Below are 25010 nucleotides of genomic sequence, written 5' to 3'. Positions count from 1 at the left end.
ACTTGATTTGATTTGATAATTCCGGAGTGTACCAGGCATTTGATCTACCTTTAACCCTACATTTTTTGAAGAGAGCATGATTATTCACAATAGTATTGAAAACATCTAAAAACAAGCCCAGTACTTATTTAGGCCTGGTGCATGCTGCAGAGTTCCTTTCCCCTTCATTATCATACAATACTTTACTGTATGTCCCTGTAGCAACTACGTAGATAGGCTTCATTCCTAAAGTGTCTCAGAGTAGGAGTGCTGATCTAGGATCAGGTACCTCCTGTCCATATACACTTATTTATTGTAGTCTAATGTCTTAACTGATCCTTGACCAGCACTCCTATTCTCAGACGCTTTTTGAATACGAGCCCTGGAGGCTGTATGGGGTTCCTACTCCTCTGTGTTACTGAAGCTAAAGGACTCAAGCCCACTCCTGAAACTTCTCACTCTGGAAGCCAAAGGGCTAAAGGACCCATTAACCCATCCAACAATGCGTGGCCTGCTGAAACGACAGCTTTGGTTTGTGTCTCGCTCTCTCTCTCTCTCTCTCTCTCGCTCTCTCGCTCTCTCGCTCTCTCTCTCTCTCTCGCTCTCTCGCTCTCTCGCTCTCTCGCTCTCGCTCTCGCTCTCTTGCTCTCGCTCTCGCTCTCTCTCTTTCGACTGACCTATTTCACACAAGTGTCTAGTTATCCATGAATGTCTCGACCAGACACATCCCCACCTTTGTGTCAGAGTGGGTAAGGCCGACCCCCCACCCATCCATCCATCCATTCCCCTTGCTGGTTGTGTCAGAGGGGGGCAGACCGACCCACACCCCTCTATCTACCCATTCCCCTGGCTGGATTAAGCACTAAGCTGATTCCTTATCTCATGTGAATTGAGGCCAGCCTTTGTTGCAGGCAGATGGGATACTGCCACCATAGGCCTGCTCCCCCCTGCCTTTCTGCCTGCCTGTTTTTGTCTGCTGTCTTCCAGTCTGGATCGGTGCAGCCCGCCTGCCGAGTAACCTATCCTTGTGCCGTGTGTGTGTGTGTCCAACTTCTCCTGTTTGCTGTGAGCTTCGCCCATATCGAATGCAGCTCTATTTCTGCATTGGCATTATAGATAGAGATAGACACACTGTATTTCTGAATAGAGGGGAAATTGAGAGAAGAAAAGAGCTCAGAGCGAGGCATATGCCTGTCTGTCTCCCTGCCTCGATGCCTGTCTCCCTGTTTGCTTCCCTGTCTACCCTCCTGTTTACTTGGCTGCCTGTCTGTCTGCCTCCCTGCCTGTCTCCGTGTCTGCCTTCCTGTCTACCCTCCTGTCTGCCTGTATGTCTGCCTGTCTGTCTGTCTGTTTTGTCTGTGTTTTTGTCTGTTTTGGTTGGTCTGCATGTTGTTTTTTCTGTTTGGTGTGGCATTGTGGCCGTTCACTGAGGCTCTGTCTGTACCCACCAGGGTTGGTCAGGTCAGTTTCAACGCTGTACCCTGTCATCCAGGGTCATCACGTCATCCTGGTGAGGCAGCGGGCACACCCTGTTAAAACAACAACAACAAAAATGTCATTTAGCAGACACTTTTATCCAACTTAAAGGAGAAGTTTTATTTTTTACAACAAAGTCTCTATTTTGTTATGTAAATGTAATGTTATAGAATGGTCCAGACCTCTTTTTATTTGTGATTTCACTTGTTTTTAATACAATTACTACAAACAGCAAATTATTTCCTTGTCCTCGCTGTGTAGTATAGGGGCCATGGGGCCATCTCAATGTCAGCAAGACAAAGGAACTGATTGTGGACTACAGGAAACGGAGGGTCTAGCTCGCCCTCATCCACATCGACGGGGCTGTAGTGGACTGGGTCGAGAGCTTGAAGTTCCTCGGTGTCCACATCGCTAAGGAATTAACATGGTCAACACACACCCACACAGTTCTGAAGAGGGCACAACGCCGCCTTTTTCCTCCTCAGGAGGCTGAGAAGATTTGACTTCCTCATCAAGTTCTAAAGCTGCACCATTGAGAGAATCTTGACTGGCTTCATCACTGCTTTGTTCGGCACCTGACCGCAAGGCGCTACAGTGGGTGGTGGGTACGGCCCAGCATATCAGTAGGGCCAAGCTCCCTGCCATCCAGGACCTCTATACTAGGCGGGGTCAGAGAAAAGGCCCCAAAAATGTTCTAATGACTCCAGCCACCCAAGCCGTAGACTGTTCTCTCTGCTACCGTATGGCAAGTCTGGAACCAACAGGACCAGCTTCTATCCCCAAGCCATAAGACTGCTAAACAAGACTGATGAATAGCTTGTTCATATAAGGAAGTCAGTCAATTGAAATAAATACATAATCTATGGATTGCACATGACTGGGAATACAGATATGCACCTGTTGGTCACAGATACCTTAAAAAAAAAGGTATGGGCATGGATCCTAAAACCAGTCAGTATCTGGTGTGACCACCTTTGCCTCATGCAACCTAACACATGTCCTTCGCATAGAGTTGATCGGGCTGTTGATTTGGCTTGTGGAATGTTGTTCCACTCCTCTTCAATGGCTGTGTGAAGTTGCTGGATATTGGCAGGAACTGGAACACGCTGTCATACTCGTCAATCCAGAGCATCCCAAACGTGCTCAATGGGTGACATGTCTGGTGACTATGCAGGCCATGGAGGAACTGGGACATTTTCAGCTTCTAGGAATTGTGTACAGATCCTTGTGACATGAGGCAGTGCATTATCTTGTTGAAACATGAGATGATGGCGGCGGATGAATGGCATGACAATGGGCCTCAGGATCTCGTCACAGTATCTCTGTGCATTCAAACTGCCATCGATAAAATGCTATTTGTTAATTGTCCGTAGCTTATGCCTGCCCATACCATAACCCCACCGCCACCATGTGGCACTCTGTTCCAAACGTTGACATCAGCAAACCGCTCGCCAACACGACGACATACACATGGTCTGCGGTTGTGAGGCCGGTTGGACATACTGTGAGGCCGGTTGGACATACTGTGAGGCCGGTTGGACATACTGTGAGGCCGGTTGGACGTACTGTGAGGCCGGTTGGACGTACTGTGAGGCCGGTTGGACATACTGTGAGGCCGGTTGGACGTACTGTGAGGCCGGTTGGACGTACTGTGAGGCCGGTTGGACGTACTGTGAGGCCGGTTGGACATACTGCCAAAATTAACATTCAATTCTTTGGCAACAGCTCTGGTGGACATTCCGGCAGTCAACATGTCAATTGCATGCTCCCTTGAGACTTCTGCGGCATTGTGTTGTGTGACAAAACTGCCCATTTTAGAGTGGTCTTTTATTGTCCCCAGCACACGGTGCACCTATGTAATGATCATGCTGTTTAATCAGCTTCGTGATATGCCACACCTGTCAGGTTGATGGAATATCTTGGCAGAGCAGAACTTCTCATTAACAGGGATGTAATCACATTTGTGCAAAACATTTGAGAGAATTCAAGTTTTTGTTACGAATGGAACATTTCTGGGATCTTTTATTTCAACTCATGAAACATGGGACCAGCACTTTACATGTTGCATTTACATTTCTGTTCGGTGTTTTAGTAATGTGGTATATTGTTTTAGGGCTTCCGAGTGGCGCAGCGATCTAAGGCACTGCCATCCCCGGTTCAAATTCAGGCTGCATCACATCTGTGATTGGGCGGCACACAATTGGCCCAGCAATGTCCGGGTTTGGCCGGGGTAGCCGTCATTGTACATAATAATTTGTTTTTAACTGACTTGCCTAGTTATTAAATAATGGTTACTTTTTTTTTATATATAATTTTTGTGACCTGAGTCTTTCAACCAAAATATTACAGATGAGAAAAACATTTTCACCTGTCTCTTTAAGGGGCGGGAGGTTACCATGGTAATGTGACTAGTCGTGTTTGTGCCTGTGAGATTGAGTCTGACTAGTAGAAGCATTCTCTTCTCTTCTCTGGCAGTTGAAACTCAAATATAGAAAAACAACCTAGCTTATGGACAAAACAATATAAACAAAAACAAGGACAAAGTCTCACTTCAGTAGACTTTCATTACCTGAAACGTAAACAAGGCCACCTCTTATGCCTGTACGCAGCACTTATAAAATTCTAACTTTCACTCAGCTCTTCTCGTGCACACATTCCCCAGCCAGGCAGTGTTGCAGCACGAGGTGGAATAGGCTATATAGGATTCAGAGTTCTTTGACTTTGTGCGATTCATTTACCAGCTATGACACACAACGGCGGAAAAAAATGACAACAGCTACTGCAGCATTTATTTTACTATAAATGTGATACTTTTTATTCAGAAATGTGAGCAAAATGCTCACACTGTCGAACCTTGACCCCCTCGCCAACGTGGCTGGTGAAATAGATCTTACCGGCCAATGCCAAAATCGACCAGCATTTGGCAGGTGTTAATTTTAGGCCCTGACTGGTATTCCCTTTATATATGTTATTTTTTACTCATTATTGTTTTTCATTATTCCTTGTGTCACTATTTTTATATTACATTTTTATCTTGAACTCTGCATTGGTTGAAAAGGAACCGTAAGTAAGTATTTCACTGTTAGCATAAACCTGTGACAAATACGATTTGATCTGACACACACACACTGCAGTCCTGGAGACTTCTCTGACACACACACACACACACACATACAGAAACACACACAGAAACACACACACACACACACTCGCTCCGTTGTTATGAGCCGTCCTCCCCTCAGCAGCCTCTACTGATGCTAATATATTCATTTTGGTTCTCTATCAAAGCCAGGTAGTCCCAAGGGTGTTGTTTTGATTGATAGGGTAGGACAGGGAGAAAGCCTAAAGGGAAAGCTGCCTGTTGCACCGGAACATGGGAAGGAGAGGTGCAACATTCTCGCTCCATTAAAATAATCTAGTTTATGAAATCAAATCAAATCAAATTGTATTTGTCACATACACAAGGTTAGCAGATGTTAATGCGAGTGTAGCAAAATGCTTGTGCTTCTAGTTCCGACAATGTCGTAATAACCAACGAGTAATCTAACCTAACAATTCCATAACTACTACCTTATACACACAAGTGTAAAGGGATAAAGAATATGTACATAAAGATATATTAATGAGTGATGGTACAGAACGGCATAGGCAAGATGCAGTAGATGGTATCGAGTACAGTATATACATATGAGATGAGTAATGTAGGGTATGTAAACAAAGTGGCATAGTTTACAGTGGCTAGTAATACATGTATTACATAAAGATGCAGTAGATGATATAGAGTACAGTATATTCATATGAGATGAGTAATGTAGGGTATGTAAACATTATATTAAGTGGCATTGTTTAAAGTGGCTAGTGATACATTTTTTACATAAATTTCCATAAATTTCCATTATTAAGGTGGCTGGAGTTGAGTCAGTATGTTGGCAGCAGCCACTCAATGTTAGTGGTGGCTGTTTAACAGTCTGATGGCCTTGAGATAGAAGCTGTTTTTCAGTCTCTCGGTCCATGCTTTGATGCACCTGTACTGACCTCGCCTTCTGGATGATAGCTGGGTGAACAGGCAGTGGCTCGGGTGGTTGTTGTCCTTGATGATCTTTATGGCCTTCCTGTGACATCAGGTGGTGTAGGTGTCCTGGAGTGCAGATAGTTTGCCCCCGGTGATGCATTGTGCAGACCTCACTACCCTCTGGAGAGCCTTACGGTTGTGGGCAGAGCAGTTGCCGTACCAGGCGGTGATACAGCCCAACAGGATCCTCTCGATTGTGCATCTGTAGAAGTTTGTGAGTGCTTTTGGTGACAAGTTCAGCCTCCTGAGGTTGAAGTGGCGCTACTGCGCCTTCTTCACAACGCTGTCTGTGTGGGTGGACCAATTCAGTTTGTCTGTGATGTGTACGCCGAGGAACTTAAAACCTACTACCCTCTCCACTACTGTCCCGTCAATGTGGATAGGGGGGTGCTCCCTCTGCTCTTTCCTGAAGTCCACGATCATCTCATTTGTTTTGTTGAAGTTGAGTGTGAGGTTATTTTCCTGACACCACACTCCGAGGGCCCTCACCTCCTCCCTGTAGTCCGTCTCGTCGTTGTTGGTAATCAAGCCTACCACTGTAGTGTCGCCCCAGTGCTGAGGATCAGCGGGGTGGAGATTTTGTTACCTACCCTCACCACCTGGGGCGGCCCGTCAGGAAGTCCAGTACCCAGGGTCTCGAGCTTGATGACGAGTTTGGAGGGCACTATGGTGTTAAATGCTGAGCTGTATTCGATGAACAGCATTCTCACATAGGTATTCCTCTTGTCCAGATGGGTTAGGGCAGTGTGCAGTGTGGTTGCGATTGAGTCGTCTGTGGACCTAATGGGTCGGTAAGCAAATTGGAGTGGGTTTAGGGTGTCAGGTAGCGTGGAGGTGATATGGTCCTTGACTAGTCTCTCAAAGCACTTCATGATGACGGAAGTGAGTGCTACGGGGCTGTAGTCGTTTAGCTCAGTTACCTTAGCTTTCTTGGGAACAGGAACAATGGTGGCCCTCTTGAAGCATGTGGGAACAGCAGACTGGGATAAGGATTGAATATGTCCGTAAACACACCAGCCAGCTGGTCTGCGCATGCTCTGAGGACGTGGCTGGGGATGCCGTCTGGGCCTGCAGCCTTGCGAGGGTTAACACATTTAAATGTTTTACTCACGTTGGCTGCAGTAAAGGAGAGTCTGCAGGTTTTGGTAGTGGGCCGTGTCAGTGGCACTGTATTGTCCTCAAAGCGGGCAAAACATTTATTTAGTCTGTCTGGGAGCAAGACATCCTGGTCCGCGACGGGGCTGGTTTTCTTTTTGTAATCTGTGATTGACTGTAGAGACTGTAGACCCTGCAGTCAAGACTGCCTGATCGAAGCAGTCTTGAAGCGTGGAATCAGATTGGTCGGACCAGCGTTGAACAGACCTGAGCGCGGGAGCTTCTTGTTTTAGTCTTTGTCTGTAGGCTGGAAGCAACAAAATGGAGTCGTGGTCAGCTTTTCCGAAATGAGGGCGGGGGGGGGGGGGGGGGGGGGGCTTATAAGCATCGCGGAAGTTAGAATAACAATGATCCAAGGTTTTACCAGCCCTGGTTGTGCAATCGATATGCTGATAGAATTTAGGGAGTCTTGCAGCCTCAGGATATGTGGTTTCCAGTTTACATAGAGTCAAATAAAGTTTGTTCAGGGCCATCGATGTGTCTGCTTGGGGGTGAATATATACGTCTGTGATTATAATCGAAGAGAATTCCCTTGGTAGATAATGCGGTCGACATTTGATTGTGAGGAATTCTAAGTCAGGTGAACAGAAGGACTTGAGTTCCTGTATGTTGTAATAAAATCAAGTTGTAAAACATACAGCGTTGTTTCTGTCTATATAGAGACCTTCATCAAGCAGACGGGCGTCAGGTACCCTAGTGGTTAAGAGCGTTGGGCAAGTAACAAAAAGGTCACTGTTTAGAAGAGCTGACTATGTGAAGAATCTGTCGATGTGCCCTTGAGCTTAACCTTTAATTGGTCCTCTAAGCCTCTCTGGATAAGACTCTGCTAAATGACTATTAAATAACAATATTTCAAAGGCAAGGGTGTTATTTGTGATTGATTAAAACTTTAAAAAGCCTGTTTGGGGCATACCGAGTGGCGCAACGGTCTAAGGCACTGCATCGTAGTGCTTAAGGCGTCACTACAGACCCTGGTTCGATCCCAGGCTGTGTCACAACTGGCCGTGACCAGGAGTCCCATAGGGCAGCTCACAAGTGTCCCAGCATCGTTAGGGGGCTTTACTTGACTCATTGTGCCCTTGTGGCAGGCCGGCCGCCTGCAGGCTGACTTCAGTTCTCATTTGAATGGTGTTTCCTCTGACAAATCGTTGCAGTTAAGCGGGCAGGTGTTAAGAAGCGCGGTTTGGTTGGTCACGTTTTGGAGGATGCATGACTTTGCCTCTAGTGAGCCCGTTAGTGAGTTGCAACAATGAGACCACAAGACCACCAAGATCACAATAGGATATCACGAAAAAGGGAGTAAAATACTTATATTTTTTTCAAATTCCACTTGCACCTGAAATTTGCATTAGAAGATGAGGAGTGACACTCACTCTCTCCATTATAAAAATAATGTTTACTATAAATCAAGTTTAAAGAATGTAAAGTGACGTTTCAGGTCTACACAAAGACATTCATCAACCATAGCAGCTTTTCCTAATGCAAAATGGTTTATCTGTGCATTGACGTTCAAAGTAAAGACAGCCACTGAAGAGTTAGCAGTGATGGATTGGAGAAGACAGAGTGAAGCCTGAAGAGTTAGCAGTGATGGATTGGAGAAGAAGACAGAGTGAAGCCTGAAGAGTTAGCAGTGATGGATTGGAGAAGACAGAGTGAAGCCTGAAGAGTTAGCAGTGATGGATTGGAGAAGACAGAGTAAAACCTGAAGAATTAGCAGTGATGGATTGGAGAAGACAGAGTAAAACCTGAAGAATTAGCAGTGATGGATTGGATGGATTTTCCTAATGCAAAATGGTTTATCTGTGCATTGACGTTCAAAGTAAAGACAGCCACTGAAGAATTAGCAGTGATGGATTGGAGAAGACAGAGTGAAGCCTGAAGAGTTAGCAGTGATGGATTGGAGAAGAAGACAGAGTGAAGCCTGAAGAGTTAGCAGTGATGGATTGGAGAAGACAGAGTGAAGCCTGAAGAATTAGCAGTGATGGATTGGAGAAGACAGAGTAAAACCTGAAGAATTAGCAGTGATGGATTGGAGAAGACAGAGTAAAACCTGAAGAATTAGCAGTGATGGATTGGAGAAGACAGAGTAAAACCTGAAGAATTAGCAGTGATGGATTGGAGAAGACAGAGTGAAGCTTGAATGTGTGATCACTTATTCACTGATCAAAATACTTCTAATCGGTCTGACGTTTTTATGACGTTGTTGTCTGATTTATTATTACACTGTATATCCAGTTTTATTAGGCAAAAAGGAAAAGGTTATGAGATGAGATGTTATATGATCTGTTGGTTTCTTGTAATATGGACCTGGACCTGGACTACTGTACCTCATGGTCAGGTCATGGTCAGGTCAATGTTATCATACATTTTAGTCATTAGCTCTTAACCAGAGCGACTTATAATCAGTGCACAACTAAGGTAGGTGAACAAAAAAGGTTGCCATCTTGCTCCACCTTGGTGTAGGGTGAAGTTGCCCCTAGATTCTGATCTGGGGTCAGTTTCCCAACACTAATGCTTAAGGTTAGGATTGGGTGAGGGGAAGCTAGATCTATACCTGGGGGAGCAGGAGAGTTAAACAGTTCAGGAGCGGTGAAGCCCTATCAGCTTATCTCCTCTCAGTGGTGAGTAACTGACCAGGCATTACATGCCCAGGAGAGCACAGGGACCATTGTTCCGGCTCCTCAACATTGTGGGGCTGAGACCTGGGCAACTCAGTGGCCCCGGTGGGTCTAAGCCTTTAGATCGCATTATCTACTAAGCTAACATGTGGAATTGTTTTAAGATTAGCCATTTAGAATGGTATTTTATGAATATTTGAATTCTTCACTTCTATAGCCCATAGAAATGCATTGAATAACACATTTGTAAATGGAAATTCAACGAGGTTTTGAAGTGTCTGTCCTATATCTGAGAGATATAAGAAAACTCAGGAATATTTTTTTTCGACCCATGTTTGGTTACGTTATTCGTGGCACTTTTGACCCCCTATGCGTTTTGTGCCATATTTACAGCCCGTACTGGGTTACCTTCAGACGACTCCCACTGAGCAAAACAACACCTTCATGCTCGTGAGAGTCTCCCCTTTCGATATTAGTGACATATTAGTTGGTAGCTCCAACTGTTCATGCTGGGCAGTCGGATTTGTGAGAAGTATTTGGTTTTAACTCTACTTAAGTATCATAAGTAAATGTAATTGCTAAAATGTACTTACAGTTGAAGTCGGAAGTTTACATACACCTGAGCCAAATGCATTAAACTCAGTTTTTCACAATTCCTGACATTTAATCTTAGTAAAAATTCCCTCTCTTAGGTCAGTTAGGATCACCACTTTATTTAAAAAATGTGAAATGTCAGAATAATAGAAGAGATTTTAGAAGAGAAGAGCTTTTATTTCTTTCATCACATTCCCAGTGGGTCAGAAGTTTACATACACTCAATAAGTATTTGGTAGCATTGCCTTTAAATTGTTTAACTTGGGTCAAATGTTTCGGGTAGCCTTCCACAAGCTTCCCACAATAAGTTGGGTGAATTTTGGCCCATTCCTCCTGACAGAGCTAGTGTAACTTAGTCAGCGTTGTAGGCCCCTCGCAACACACACATTTTCAGTTCTGCCCACAAATGTTCTATAGGGTTGAGGTCAGGGCTTTGTGATGGCCACTCCAATACCTTGACTTTGTTGTCCTTAAGTCATTTTGCCACAACTTTGGAAGAATGCTTGGGGTCATTGTCCATTTGGAAGACCCGTTTGTGAGCAAGCTTTAACTTCCTGACTGATGTCTTGAGATGTTGCTTCAATATATCCACATACTTTTCCATCCTCATAATGCCATCTATTTTGTGAAGTGCACCATTCCCTCCTGCAGCAAAGCACCCCCACAACATGATGCTGCCACACCCGTGCATCACGGTTGGGATGGTGTTCATCGACTTGCAAGCCTCACACTTTTTCCTCCAAACATAACGATGGTCATTATGGCCAAACAGTTCTATTTTGTTTCATTAGACCAGAGGACATTTCTCCAAAAAGTACGATCTTTGTCCACATGTGCAGTTGCAAACCGTAGTCTGGCTTTTTTATGGTGGTTTTTGAGCAGTGGCTTCTTCCTTGTTGAACGGCCTTTTAGGTTATGTCGATATAGGACTCATTTGACTGTTTCCTCCAGCATCTTCACAAGGTCCTTTGCTGTTGTTCCGCACCAAAGTACGTTCATCTCTAGGAGACAGAACTTGTCTCCTTCCTGAGCAGTATGACGGCTGTGTAGTCCCATAGTGTTTATACTTGCGTATTATTGTTTGTACAGATGAACGTGGTACCTGAAGACGTTTGGAAATTGCTCCCAAGGATGATTCTGAGGTCTCGGCTGATTTCTTTAGATTTTCCCATGATGTCAAGCAAAGAGGCACTGAGTTTGAAGGTAGGCCTTGAAATACATCCACAGGTACACCTCCAATTGACTCAAATTATGTCAATTATCAGAAGCTTCTAAAGCCATGACATCATTTTCTGGAATTTTCCAAGTTGTTTAAAGGCACAGTCAACTTGGTGTATGATAACTTCTGACCCACTGGAATTGTGATACAGTGAATTATAAGTGAAATAATCTGTCTGTAAACAAACAAAAATCACTTGTGTCATGCACAAAGTAGATGTTCTAACCGACTTGCCAAAACTATAGTTTGTTAACAAGACATTTGTGGAGTGGTTGAAAAACAGGTTTTAATGACTCCAACCTAAGTGTATGTAAACTTCTGACTTCAACTGTATGTATCAAAAGTAAAAGTATAAATAATTTCAAATTCCTTATATTAAGCATACCATACAGCATCATTTTCTTCTATTTTAATTTACAGATAGCCAGGGGCACACTCCAACACTCAGACATCATTTAGAAACGAAGCATGTGCTTAGTGAATCCGCCAGATCAGAGGCAATAGGGATGACCAAAGATGTTCTCTTGTTAAGTGTGTGAATTAGGCAATTTTCCTGTCCGGCTAAGCATTCAAAATGTAGCGAGTACTTTTGGGTGTCAGGGAAAATGTATGGAGTAAAAAGTATTTCATTTTCTTTAGGAATGTAGAAGTAAAAGTAAAAGCTGTCAAAAATATAAATAGTAAAGTACAGATACCTAAAAAACTACATAAGCAGTACTTTCAAGTATTTTTACTTAAGTACTTTACACAACTGGGTTTTACAGACTATTTTGTTATACTTTGTTATATACCCTTTGTTGGCAATGACAGAGGTCACCTGGTGCAGGTCTACAATTTTGTTTCTGGTGTCATTTGACAGCTCTTTGGTCTTGGCCATAGTGGAGTTTGGAGTGTGACTGTTTGAGGTTGTGGACAGGTGTCTTTTATACTGATAACAAGTTCAAACAGGTGCCAAGTATTTGGTCACCTACAAACATGCAATATTTCTGGCTCTCACAGACCTGTAACTTCTTCCTTAAGAGGCTCCTCTGTCCTCCACTCGTTACCTGTATTAACCTCTCTGATCTCCCAAACCCGGATCCGGTATCGTGACTACAGCCTCAAGCTCATTACCATAACGCAACGTTAACTATTCATGAAAATCACAAATGAAATGAAATAAATATGCCATCTCTCAAGCTTAGCCTTTTGTAAACAACACTGTCATCTCAGATTTTCAAAATATGCTTCTCAACCATAGGAAAACAATCATTTGTGTAAAAGTAGCTAGCTAGCGTAGCATTTAGCGTTAGCATTAGCGTTAGCATCCAGCACGCAACATTTCAACAAAAACATAAAATCCTTAAAATAAAATAATTTACCTTTGAAGAACTTCGGATGTTTTCAATGAGGAGACTCTCAGTTAGATAGCAAATGCTCAGTTTTTTCCAAAAAGATTCTTTGTGTATTAGAAATAGCTCCGTTTTGTACATCACATTTGGCTACAAAAAAACCCAGAAAATTCAGTCCTCAAAACGCGAACTTTTTTCCAAATTAACTCCATAATATCGACTGAAAACATGGCAAACGTGGTTTAGAATCAAGCCTCAAGGTGTTTTTCACATATCTCTTCGATGATATATCGTTCGTGGAAGCATGGTTTCTCCTCTCAATCAAATGGAAAAAAACTTGCAGCTGGCTTTGCGCACCAATTTCGACGCAGGACACCAGGCGGACACTTGGAAAATGTAGTCTCTTATGGTCAATCTTCCAATGATATGCCTACAAATGCGTCACAATGCTGCCGACATCTTGGGGAAACGGCAGAAGGTCTAAGCTTATTCCTGTCGCATTCACAGCCATATAAGGAGACATTAGAAAACAGAGCTTCAGAAATTCTGCTCATTTCCTGTTAGACGTTTCACCTTGGTTTCGCCTGTAGAATGAGTTCTGGGGTACTTACAGACAATATCTTTGCAGATTCTGAAACTTCAGAGTGTTTTCTTTCAAAAACTGTCAAGAATATGCATAGTCGAGCATCTTTTCGTGACAAAATATCGCACTTAAAACGGGAACGTTTTTTATCCAAAAATGAAATAGCGCCCCTAGAGATCCAACAGGTTAATGGCACCTGTTTGAATTTGTTATCAGTATAAAAGACACCTGTCCACAACCTCAAACAGTCACACTCCAAACTCCACTACGCAAATGAATTACTTAAAAATCACACAATGAGATTTTCTGTATTTTTGTTTTAGATTCCGTCTCTCACAGTTGAAGTGTACCTGTGATAAAAAATTACAGACCTCTACATGCTTTGTAAGTAGGAAAACCTGCAAAATCGGCAGTGTGTCAAATACTTGCTCTCCCCACTGTATTGATGTCCATTTATTTTCAATTTAAGGGGTTTTACATATGTTTACATTCCCCAAAGCAAGTTAAATAGATAATAACCAAACTTATTATTACACTCACAAAAGCTTCATAAGAATAAAGACATTCCAAATGTCTATATACAGTGTTGTAACGATGTGCAAATAGTTAAAGTACAAAAGGTTAAATAAATAAACATAAGGTTGTAGGTTGTATTTACAATGGTGTTTGTTCTTCACTGGTTGCCCTTTTCTTGGGGCAACAGGTCACAAATCTTGCTGCTGTGATGTCACACTGTGGTATTTCACCCAGTAGATATGGGAGTTTATCAAAATTGGATTTGTTTTCAAATTCTTTGTGGATCTGTGTAATCTGAGGGAAATATGTGTCTCTAATATGGTCATACATTTGGCAGGAGGTTAGGAAGTGCAGCTCAGTTTCCACCTCATCTTGTGGGTAATGTGCACATAGTCTGCCTTCTCAATAGCAAGGCTATGCTCACTGAGTCTGTACATAGTCAAAGTTTCATACATTTTGGGTCAGTCACAGCGGTCAGGTATTCTGCCACTGTGTACTCTCTGTTTAGGGCCAAATAGCATTCTATCTTGCTCTGTTTTTTTCTCATGATTTGGTTGGGTCTAACTGTGTTGCTGTCCTGGGGCTCTGTGGGGTCTGTTTGTGTTTGTGAACAGAGCATCAGGACCAGCTTGCTTAGGGGGCTCTTCTCCAGGTTAATTTTTCTGTAGGTGATGGCTTTGTGTGGGAATCGCTTTCTTGTAGGTGGTTGTAGAATTGAACAGCTCTTTTCTGGATTTTGATCATTAGCGGGTATCAGCCTAATTCTGCTCTGCATGCATTATTTGGTGTTTTAAGTTGTACACTGGGGATATTTGGTGTTTGTCCCATTTTGTGAATTCTTGGATGGTGAGCGGACCCCAGAATTCACAACCATGAAGGGCAATGGGTTCTATAACGTATTCATGTATTTTTTGCCAGATCCTAATTGGTATGTCAAATTTTATGTTCCTTTTGATAGCATAGAAGGCCCTTCTTGCCTTGTCTCTCAGATCGTTCACAGCTTTGTGGAAGTTATCTGTGGCGCTGATGTTTAGGCCGAGGTATGTATTGTTTTTTGTGTGCTCTACGGCAACGGTGTCTAGATAGAATTTGTATTTGTGGCCCTGGCAACTGGACCCTTTTTGGAACACCATTATTTTTGTCTTAATGAGATTTACTGTCAGGGCCCAGGTCTGACAGAATTTGTGCAGAAGATCTATGTGCTGCTGTGGGCCCTCCGTGGTTGGTGACAGAAGCACCAGATCATCAGCAAACAGCAGACATTTGACTTCAGATTCTAGTAGGGTAAGGCCGGGTGCTGCAGACTGTTCTAGTGCCCTTGCCAATTCGTTGATATATATGTTGAAGAGGGTGGGGCTTAAGTTGAATCCCTGTCTCATCTCACAGTCCTGTGGAAATAAAAGTTTTGTGTTTTTTTCCAATTTTAACCGCACACTTGTTGTTTGTGTACATGGATTTTATAATGTTGTATGTTTTTCCCCCAACACCACTTTCCATCAATTTGTACAGCAGATCCTTATGCCAAATTGAGTCTATTTTTTTTTTATCAACAAAGCATGAGAAGACTTTGGCTTTGGTTTGCTTTGTTTGTTTGTCAATTAGGGTGTGCAGGGTAACGACGTGGTCTTTCGTACTGTAATTTGGTAAGATGGCCATTTGAAATTTGCTCAGTACATTGTTTTCACTGAGGAAATGTACGAGTCTGCTGTTAATGATCATTTTCCCAATGTTGTTGACGCATATCCCACGTTAGTTATTGGGGTCAAATTTGTCTCCGCTTTTGTGATTTGGGGTGATCAGTCTTTGGTGCCAGAGCTGAGGGTTAGTTAAATAGTTTGAGTATTTGATTTGATTTATAGAACATTGGAATTTGTGGTCTGTATATTTTATCATTTCATTGAGGATACCATCAACCACACAGGCCTTTTTTTGGGTTGGAGAGTTTGTATTTTGTTCTGTAGTTCATTCAAAGTAATTGGAGGATCCAGTGGGTTCTTGTCATCTTTAATAGCTGATTCTAAGATGTGTCATTGATCACGTATTTACTGTTTATTCTTTGTTATAGAGCCAAAAAGATTGGAGAAGTGGTTTTTCAGGTTTTTGTATTTATTAGGTTTTTGTATTCTTTATCAACCCATTTGTAGTTGTTCATTTTCTTAGGTCGTCTTCTTGAAATGTTTTGATTTGATAGGGAAGCTGAGAGGTCAAATATACTGTTTAGGTTTTCTACTGCCAAGTTTACACCTTCACTATTATCAGTTAATAAGAACAGATTCGTATTTACAATGACGGTCTACACCGGCCAAACCCGGACAACGCTGGGCCAATTGTGCACCGCCTTATGGGCCTCCCAATCACGGCCAGATGTGATGCAGCCTGGATTTGAACCAGGGATTGCAGTGACGCCTCTTGCACTGAGATGCAGACCACTGCATCACTTGGGAGCAATTTACAAATGTCTTTCTCTCTCTCTTTTGCGTTCTTTCTCATGTATAAATACTCTTTGGCAGTGTGTAATGGGCGTGGGGGGGGGGGGGGGGGGGGGGGGTGAGAGAGAGAGAGAAAAGAAAATTAATTCTAATTGCTCCTGTAAGTCGCTTTGGATAAGATCGTCTGCTTGATGTAAATCATGTTGATAAATCTTGCCGGTCCCTGTGTGTATTTAGGCCTGCTTTAAGTTTATTGTCTGTCCCTTCTCCAGAGGTGTGTCTTACCCTGCTACAGACAGATAGACAGACACCCCGGAACTCAATCGTTGTGTCAGTTGTTGTTGCTTTGTCTGCATTGCAATGCATCATGTCATGTTAGTGTGAGTGGAAGAATACTAGGCTAATAACCTTATGCCCCGACCTCTGCCTGCCTTTCTCTGGAAAGTTTCTAGTCAAAACTACAAATATCACGATTACAGTCATGTTGTCTTTAACTCGCCACTTAATCTCTCTCCAAATTCTTCCAGTCTGCCGTGCTGCTTCTTGCTGTGTGTGTGTGTGTGTGTCTGTCTGTGCTGCGCTAAATGAGCCAGACAGAGGTATTAATCTGCTCATAAAACCGAGAGGGTGTTTAACGTGGCTGTAAAAATAGAAAGAAGGGATTTAAAAAAGGAAAGGAAGACAGGAGCGCTGGTGATTTATAGAGGAGAGGAAGACAGGAGGGCTGGTGATTTATAGAGGAGAGGAAGACAGGAGGGCTGGTGATTTATAGAGGAGAGGAAGACAGGAGGGCTGGTGATTTATAGAGGAGAGGAGAGGAAGACAGGAGGGCTGGTGATTTATAGAGGAGAGGAGAGGAAGACAGGAGGGCTGGTGATTTATAGAGGAGAGGAAGACAGGAGGGCTGGTGATTTATAGAGGAGAGGAAGACAGGAGGGCTGGTGATTTATAGAGGAGAGGAAGACAGGAGGGCTGGTGATTTATAGAGGAGAGGAAGACAGGAGGGCTGGTCATTTATAGAGGAGAGGAAGACAGGAGGGCTGGTGATGTATAGAGGAGAGGAGAGGAAGACAGGAGGGCTGATGATTTATAGAGGAGAGGAAGACAGGAGGGCTGGCTGGCAGTGGCTTGGCAGCCTAGTCCAGTGAAGTTCTTCCAGGGCCGTCATGGTATCCGTTCGGGGGGGGGGGGTATAGACCGCTGTGGCTATTATAGACAACAATGCTCTCTGGAGATGGTACGGTCTGCATTTAATTGTGAGATATTGTAGGTCGGGTGCACAGAAGGACTTGAGTTCCTTGTATGTTATCACAGTTACACCATAAGTCGTTAATCATAAAACATATACCTCCACCCTTCTGCTTCCCGGAGAGATGTTTGTTCCTGTCAGCGCGATGTACTAAGAACCCAACTGGCTTTACAGAGTCAGACAGTATATCTCGAGAGGGCCATGTTTCCGTGAAGCAGAGTATATTACAAGCGTGGGCGAGACACAGGGTGTAGAGAGAAAACCGCCCTGTGTTGGACCAGGACATTTGGGGTACGTTCCAAATGTCACCCTATTCCCTATATAGTGTAACATTTTTAACCAGTGCTATGGTCTAAAGTAGTGCACTATATAGGGAATAGGGTACCATTTGGGATGTAAACTTGGTTAGTGAACGCTCAATGCTGGCCTTTTGCAGCTTGTCCTGTTCGTCTTTCATCCTTACGCTAACACCATCTGAGGCATCTCTCTCTGTCTCTCAAAATAACACATGCTGTAGTCCCTAGGTTTTAGGTCTTAACATCCAGCATGCACCAGTGAACGTGTGCTAACAAGATGTCTTCAAGCATCTGTTCTAGAACTCTCTGAACTCTCTAGAACTCTGTGTGTCAGAGAGTTTGATGTCATTCTCTCTCTAACATGTTACTGTAGAGATGTATTAAACCCTCACATTATTACTGCATGTGAACACTACATTCAAGGTTATATGTTTGATTGTATTATTTCGATGGAAAGTTATCAAGGTTTACACAAGTCTCATTCAGCAGTCAGGTGTTTGTGGTTAAGGAGGCTAAGCTAATGCAGATATTGTTGTAGAATTTGCTTGGTTAGCACCTCGGGTTGTTTTTAAACTGTCATATCAATGGGTTGTCTCTTAAACTAGGGCTGACAGTCAGATAGAGCTGCCTGTTCTCTCTCTCTCTGTCTGTATGTCTCTCTTTCTCTTTCTCTGTCTCTCTCTCTCTCTCTTTCTGTCTCTGTCTCTGTCTGTCTGTCTGTCTGTCTGTCTGTCTGTCTGTCTGTCTGTCTGTCTGTCTCTCTCTCTCTCCCTCTATCTGTCTCTCTCCTTTCACTGTCTCCCAATCTGCCCCCCTCTCTCTGCCCCCCCCCCCTCTCTCTATAATAGGCTTTGCTCTGGCCTACAGGTGGATGACACAATTCCTTTTTGAGACAATAGCTTTGGGTTAGAAATGAGTTTGATATTGTATAGGTTCTCTCTAATATATTTCAGAACATAGAAATTAAACTAAAGTATTACAATTTGAACCATAATAAAACAAAGCATTCTGTAGCCTATTGGATGTTTTAGTCCAGTCTTGAGGGTAGTTGTTTTTCCTCAAATATGGGTTCATTCTTCACACAGTTTTCAGTGCTTAATTACAGCGCAGTATTTCTTACATACAAAGTGTTTAGAGAGCAGACAGTTGCCTTTTTTACTTACAACCCAACGCCCTTCAAGACAGTGGCAGCTTCTCTTGTCAGCTCGGGCCATGTCGTCAGAATTGGACTTTTGTAGTTCATCCATATTGTATCACTTTACTAGGTGTCCATTCTGACGCTGTGTATCACTTTACTAGGTGTCCATTCTGATGCTGTGTATCACTTTACTAGGTGTCCATTCTGACGCTGTGTATCACTTTACTAGGTGTCCATTCTGACGCTGTGTATCACTTTACTAGGTGTCCATTCTGACGCTGTGTATCACTTTACTAGGTGTCCATTCTGAGGCTGTGTATCACTTTACTAGGTGTCCATTCTGAGGCTGTGTATCACTTTACTAGGTGTCCATTCTGAGGCTGTGTATCACTTTACTAGGTGTCCATTCTGACGCTGTGTATCACTTTACTAGGTGTCCATTCTGACGCTGTGTATCACTTTACTAGGTGTCCATTCTGATGCTGTGTATCACTTTACTAGGTGTCCATTCTGATGCTGTGTGTATCACTTTACTAGGTGTCCATTCTGATGCTGTGTGTATCACTTTACTAGGTGTCCATTCTGATGCTGTGTGTATCACTTTACTAGGTGTCCATTCTGACACTGTGTGTATCACCTTACTAGGTGTCCATTCTGACACTGTGTATCACTTTACTAGGTGTCCATTCTGATGCTGTGTGTATCACCTTACTAGGTGTCCATTCTGATGCTGTGTGTATCACTTTACTAGGTGTCCATTCTGACACTGTGTGTATCACCTTACTAGGTGTCCATTCTGACACTGTGTATCACTTTACTAGGTGTCCATTCTGACACTGTGTGTATCACCTTACTAGGTGTCCATTCTGACACTGTGTATCACTTTACTAGGTGTCCATTCTGACACTGTGTGTATCACTTTACTAGGTGTCCATTCTGATGCTGTGTGTATCACCTTTAGCTCTCATTTGACCTCAGCCTCAGGAGACCTCCTCCGCTCTGTCATGTAGAGTTTTACCCACTATCTCAGCTAGATATCTCAGCTAGATCTAAACTAGCTTGCCCAGACAATGCACATACTCTAGATTCCAACACCCACTCACTGCAACTCAGTCCCCCTTCTACTCCTACTTCTCTCCCCCTCACCCCCATCCTTCTCCTCCTACTTCTCTCACCCTCATCCTTCTCACCCCCTCTCATCCTTCTCCTCCTCCCCCTCTCCCCCTCACCCCCATCCTCCTAAATCTCAAACAGAGGCCAGAGAATTCCAGTGTGATGATGTTAATTTCGTGCTGGTGTGCGTGTATGCAGTGTATGATCTCTGTGAGACACAGACGCATCATGGGATTTGTAGTAAATGCCAAATGCAGCGTGTGATTGTTAGTTTAGAAACATATGTCATGCTGAACTACATAGTTTAAACCCCCTGCTCTCCTCTCTGTTTCCTGTAGTGCCTGGTAACCTGGGCTGTTTTAAGGACAGTGGTGACCCTCCCACCCTGACAGGGAGCAGTCAGACCTCTAACAAACTCACCGTCCAGAACTGCATCAGCTTCTGCCGTAAACAGAGATACATGGTAAGACAGACGACACTATGGAGATGGAGATGTATCGACCGTTCTGCCTCATGCACAAATTCATGTTGTTACTCCTATGAACAGAGAAAGTTAAATATTCAAAAAGACCCAAGCCGGTAATAATAACAACAACACAAGCCTATAGGTACACTTTCCTACTCTTCATTACTGCTGCACTGCTTGTTGTAGCGCTGAGTGGAAATAGGAAGAACGTGCATTTTATGGATTATAAAAGTGTTGACAGTGCTGAGTAAGAACTTAAACATGAAGTCACTCATAAAAACAGCATCTCTTTGCTGTATTCGTTGACAGTCTCTCTCTAGTCATGGTTTTAAACGTTATGAAATCTCACAGTATCAATTTTGCCATAGCTTCACCACTCGCGTCGCAAAATAAATTCAGAAATCTATATTATTCAATTATTTGTCGTGTCTTTGGCATCATTAAACTGAATACTGTTATTTTATCAATTCTCAAATCAATTCTCTGTAATTATTATTACGTGATTAAACTAATCATGTAAATGTAATTAACTAGGATGTCGGGGCACCAAGGAAAATCTTCAGATTACAAAGTTATAATTATCCTAATATAACTTAGAGGAATATTTTTATATCTGTTCAATTAGTTCTAATTAATGAATTATTCTTTACCTAGTCTTCACTATGAATCATCCATACATCAATTGTCTCAATCATTTATTTATTGACTAACTTGTAATGGGTGCATGCTGGTGGAAGGGAAGTCAGGCGCAGGAGAGTGAACTTGGTATTGACGGAGCAGTTTAATAAATGCTAAAAAACTCAGAAAACCAATATATACAAAAATAATATAGAAGGGTACAAAACCCATCGCACACCAGAACATGACTTCCACAAAACATACAACAAACAATCACAGACAAAGACATGAGGGGAAACAGAGGGTTAAATACACAACATGTCCTCCACCGGAACCCAGCATCTCTCCTCCGGACCATACCCCTCCCAGTCCACGAGGTACTGAAGGCCCCTCGCCCGACGTCTCGAATCCAGTATGGAACAAACAGAGTACACCGGGGCCCCCTCAATGTCCAGGGGGCGGAGGAACCTCCCGCACCTCAGACTCCTGGAGCGGGTCAGCCACCACCGGCCTGAGGAGAGACACATGGAACAAGGAGTTAATGTGGTAATAATCGGGGGAAGCTGTAACCTGTAACAAAGCTCGTTCACTCTCCTCAGGACTTTAAAGGGCCCCACAAATCGCGGACCCAGCTTCCAACAGGGCAGGTGGAGGGTCGAGAGCCTGACCCGGTCCCCCGGTGCGATCACTGGAGCCTCACTGCGGTGACGGTCTGCGCTGGCTTTCTCGTGCAGCACGGCGCGCTGAAGGTGGACATGGGCGGCGTCCCATGTTTCCTCCGCGCTCCGGAACCAGTCGTCCACCGCAGGAGCCTGGGTCTGACTCTGATGCCAAGGAGCCAGAACCGGCTGATACCCCAGTACACACTGGAAAGGAGAGAGTTAGTGGAGGAGTGGCGGAGCGAGTTCTGGGCCATCTCTGCCCAGAGCACAAACATTGCCCACTCCCCCGGCCAGTCCCGGCAAAAAGACCTCAGAAACCTACCCACATCCTGGTCTCCACCTGCCCGTTACTCTCAGGGTGAAAACCTGAGGTAAGGCTGATCGAGACCCACAGACGTTCCATGAACGCCCTCCAGACCCCCGACGTGAACTGGGGACCTCGATCAGACACTATATCCTCTAGCCCCCTCAAGCCAATGTCTCCACGCCTTCAAGGCCTTAATGACAGCCAACAGCTCCCGGTCCCCCACATCTAAGTTTCGCTCCGCTTCTTCGAGAAGAAGGCACAGGGGCGGCACTTCGGTGGAGTACCCGAACGGTGAGAGAGCACAGCTCCTATCCCAGCCTTGGACGCATGCACCTCCACTATGAACGCCAAAGAGGGATCCGGATGGGCCAACATGGGAGCCGAGGTAAACAGAGCCTTCAGGTGACCAAAAGCCCTGTCCACCTCAGCTGACCACTGCAAGCACACCAGGCCCCCCTTTAGCAGTGAGGTAATGGGAGCTGCTACCTGACCAAAACCCTGTATAAACCTCCGGTAGTAGTTGGCAAACCCTAGAAACCGCTGCACCTCCTTTACCGTGGTGGGAGTCGGCCAATTACGCACGGCTGAAATGTGGTCACTCTCCATCTCAACCCCTGAGGTAGAAATGCGATACCCTAGGAAGGTGACAGACTGTTGAAAGAACAAGCACTTCTCAGCCATGACGTACAGATCATGCTCCAACAGACGACCAAGCACCCTGCGCACCAGGGACACATGCTAGGCGCGTGTAGCAGAGTATTTCAAAATATCATCAATTTACACCACACACCCTGCCTGTGCAGGTCCATGAAAATATTGTCTACAAAGGCTTGGAAGACTGATGGCGCATTCATCAACCTGTACGAAATGACGAGGTACTCATAGTGCCCTGAGGTGGTACTAAAAGCCGTCTTCCACTCGTCTCCCTCTCGGATACGTACCAGGTTGTAAGCGCTCCTGAGATCTAGTTTAGTGAAGAAACGCGCCCCGTGCATTGACTCTATCGCTGTGACTATGAGTGGTAGCGGGTAACTATACCTCACAGTGATCTGATTAAGACCCCGATAGTCACGGGCGCTTTACGTCCTCCACTTTACCTCCCTCCTTCTTCTTCACAAAAAAGAAACTTGAGGAGGCAGGTAAAGTGGAGGACCGAATGTATCCCTGACGCAGGGATTTGGAGACATACAGTGCCTTGCGAAAGTATTCGGCCCCCTTGAACTTTGCGACCTTTTGCCACATTTCAGGCTTCAAACATAAAGATATAAAACTGTATTTTCTTGTGAAGAATCAACAACAAGTGGGACACAATCATGAAGTGGAACGACATTTATTGGATATTTCAAACTTTTTTAACAAATCAAAAACTGAAAAAATTGGGCGTGCAAAATTATTCAGCCCCTTTACTTTCAGTGCAGCAAACTCTCTCCAGAAGTTCAGTGAGGATCTCTGAATGATCCAATGTTGACCTAAATGACTAATGATGATAAATACAATCCACCTGTGTGTAATCAAGTCTCCGTATAAATGCACCTGCACTGTGATAGTCTCAGAGGTCCGTTAAAAGCGCAGAGAGCATCATGAAGAACAAGGAACACACCAGGCAGGTCCGAGATACTGTTGTGTAGAAGTTTAAAGCCGGATTTGAATACAAAAAGATTTCCCAAGCCTTAAACATCCCAAGGAGCACTGTACAAGTGTTAATATTGAAATGGAAGGAGTATCAGAGCACTACAAATCTACCAAGACCTGGCCGTCCCTCTAAACTTTCAGCTCATACAAGGAGAAGACTGATCAGAGATGCAGCCAAGAGGCACATTATCACTCTGGATGAACTGCAGAGATCTACAGCTGAGGTGGGAGACTCTGTCCATAGGACAACAAATCTGGCCTTTATGGAAGAGTGGCAAGAAGAAAGCCATTTCTTAAAGATATCCATAAAAAGTGTTGTTTAAAGTTTGCCACAAGCCACCTGGGAGACACACCAAACGTGAAAGAAGGTGCTCTGGTCAGATGAAACCAAAATTGAACCATCCCCACTGTCAAACATGGTGGTGGCAGCATCATGGTTTGGGCCTGCTTTTCTTCAGCAGGGACAGGGAAGATGGTTAAAATTGATGGGAAGATGGATGGAGCCAAATACAGGACCATTCTGGAAGAATGGAAGATGGAGTCTGCAAAAGACCTGAGACTGGGACAGAGATTTGTCTTCCAACAAGACAATGATCCAAAACATAAAGCAAAATCTACAATGGAATGGTTCAAAAATAAACATATCCAGGTGTTAGAATGGCCAAGTCAAAGTCCAGACCTGAATCCAATCGAGAATCTGTGGAAAGAACTGAAAACTGCTGTTCACAAATGCTCTCCATCCAACCTCACTGAGCTCGAGCTGTTTTGCAAGGAGGAATGGGAAAAAATGTCAGTCTCTCGATGTGCAAAACTGATAGAGACATACCCCAAGCGACTTACAGCTGTAATCGCAGCAAAAGGTGGCGCTACAAAGTATTAACTTAAGGGGGCTGAATAATTTTGCACGCCCAATTTTTCAGTTTTTGATTTGTTAAAAAAGTTTGAAATATCCAATAAATGTCATTCCACTTCATGATTGTGTCCCACTTGTTGTTGATTCTTCACAAAAAAATACAGGTTTATATCTTTATGTTTGAAGCCTGAAATGTGGCAAAAGGTCGCAAAGTTCAAGGGGGCCGAATACTTTCGCAAGGCACTGTATGTTTTTATAGCCTCCGTCTCCACCTGTGAGAGGGGATACACATGACTCCTGGGAAGTTCAGTGTCTACCAGGAGATCTATTGCACAATCGCCCCGTCGATGAGGTGGTATTTGAGTCGCCTTCTTTTTGGAGAAGGCGAGCGCCAAATCGGCATATTGAGGGAGAATGCGGACTGGACTGGACTTTCCACCGTAGTATCACCTACGGAAACCCCTAAACACCTACCTGAGACCTCTCGCGACCACCCCGTGAGAGCCCTCTACTGACCATGGTTACACTGGCCTTCTATTGTCTACTGACCATGGTTACACTGGCCTTCTATTGTCTACTGACCATGGTTACACTAAACAGTGACAGGTGTTTGTGTTGTGTGTGAACACATCCGGTTGGACCTGGGTCAGACCCGTCCTTCAGACGCCCTCTGCACTGATGAGCAGTGACAGTCAGTCCGTGTG

At 44.0% G+C, this 25010-nt stretch overlaps 1 protein-coding gene across 2 annotated transcripts in view; it reads left to right on the top strand.

Moving 5' to 3' along the window:
• The window catches only part of LOC110536394 (kremen protein 1), a 108901-nt gene that overhangs the window by 67020 nt on the left and 16871 nt on the right, over positions 1–25010 (top strand). For both annotated transcript variants that reach the window (XM_036936354.1, XM_036936353.1), the window contains exon 4: positions 20107–20231. In XM_036936354.1, coding sequence (XP_036792249.1) covers positions 20107–20231 — 125 coding nt within the window. The remainder of the gene's footprint in view (positions 1–20106; positions 20232–25010) is intronic.

Source organism: Oncorhynchus mykiss, chromosome 11, assembly GCF_013265735.2.
Source record: "Oncorhynchus mykiss isolate Arlee chromosome 11, USDA_OmykA_1.1, whole genome shotgun sequence".
NCBI classification, from domain to species: domain Eukaryota; kingdom Metazoa; phylum Chordata; class Actinopteri; order Salmoniformes; family Salmonidae; genus Oncorhynchus; species Oncorhynchus mykiss.
This window is presented reverse-complemented; position numbering and strand designations above follow the sequence as displayed.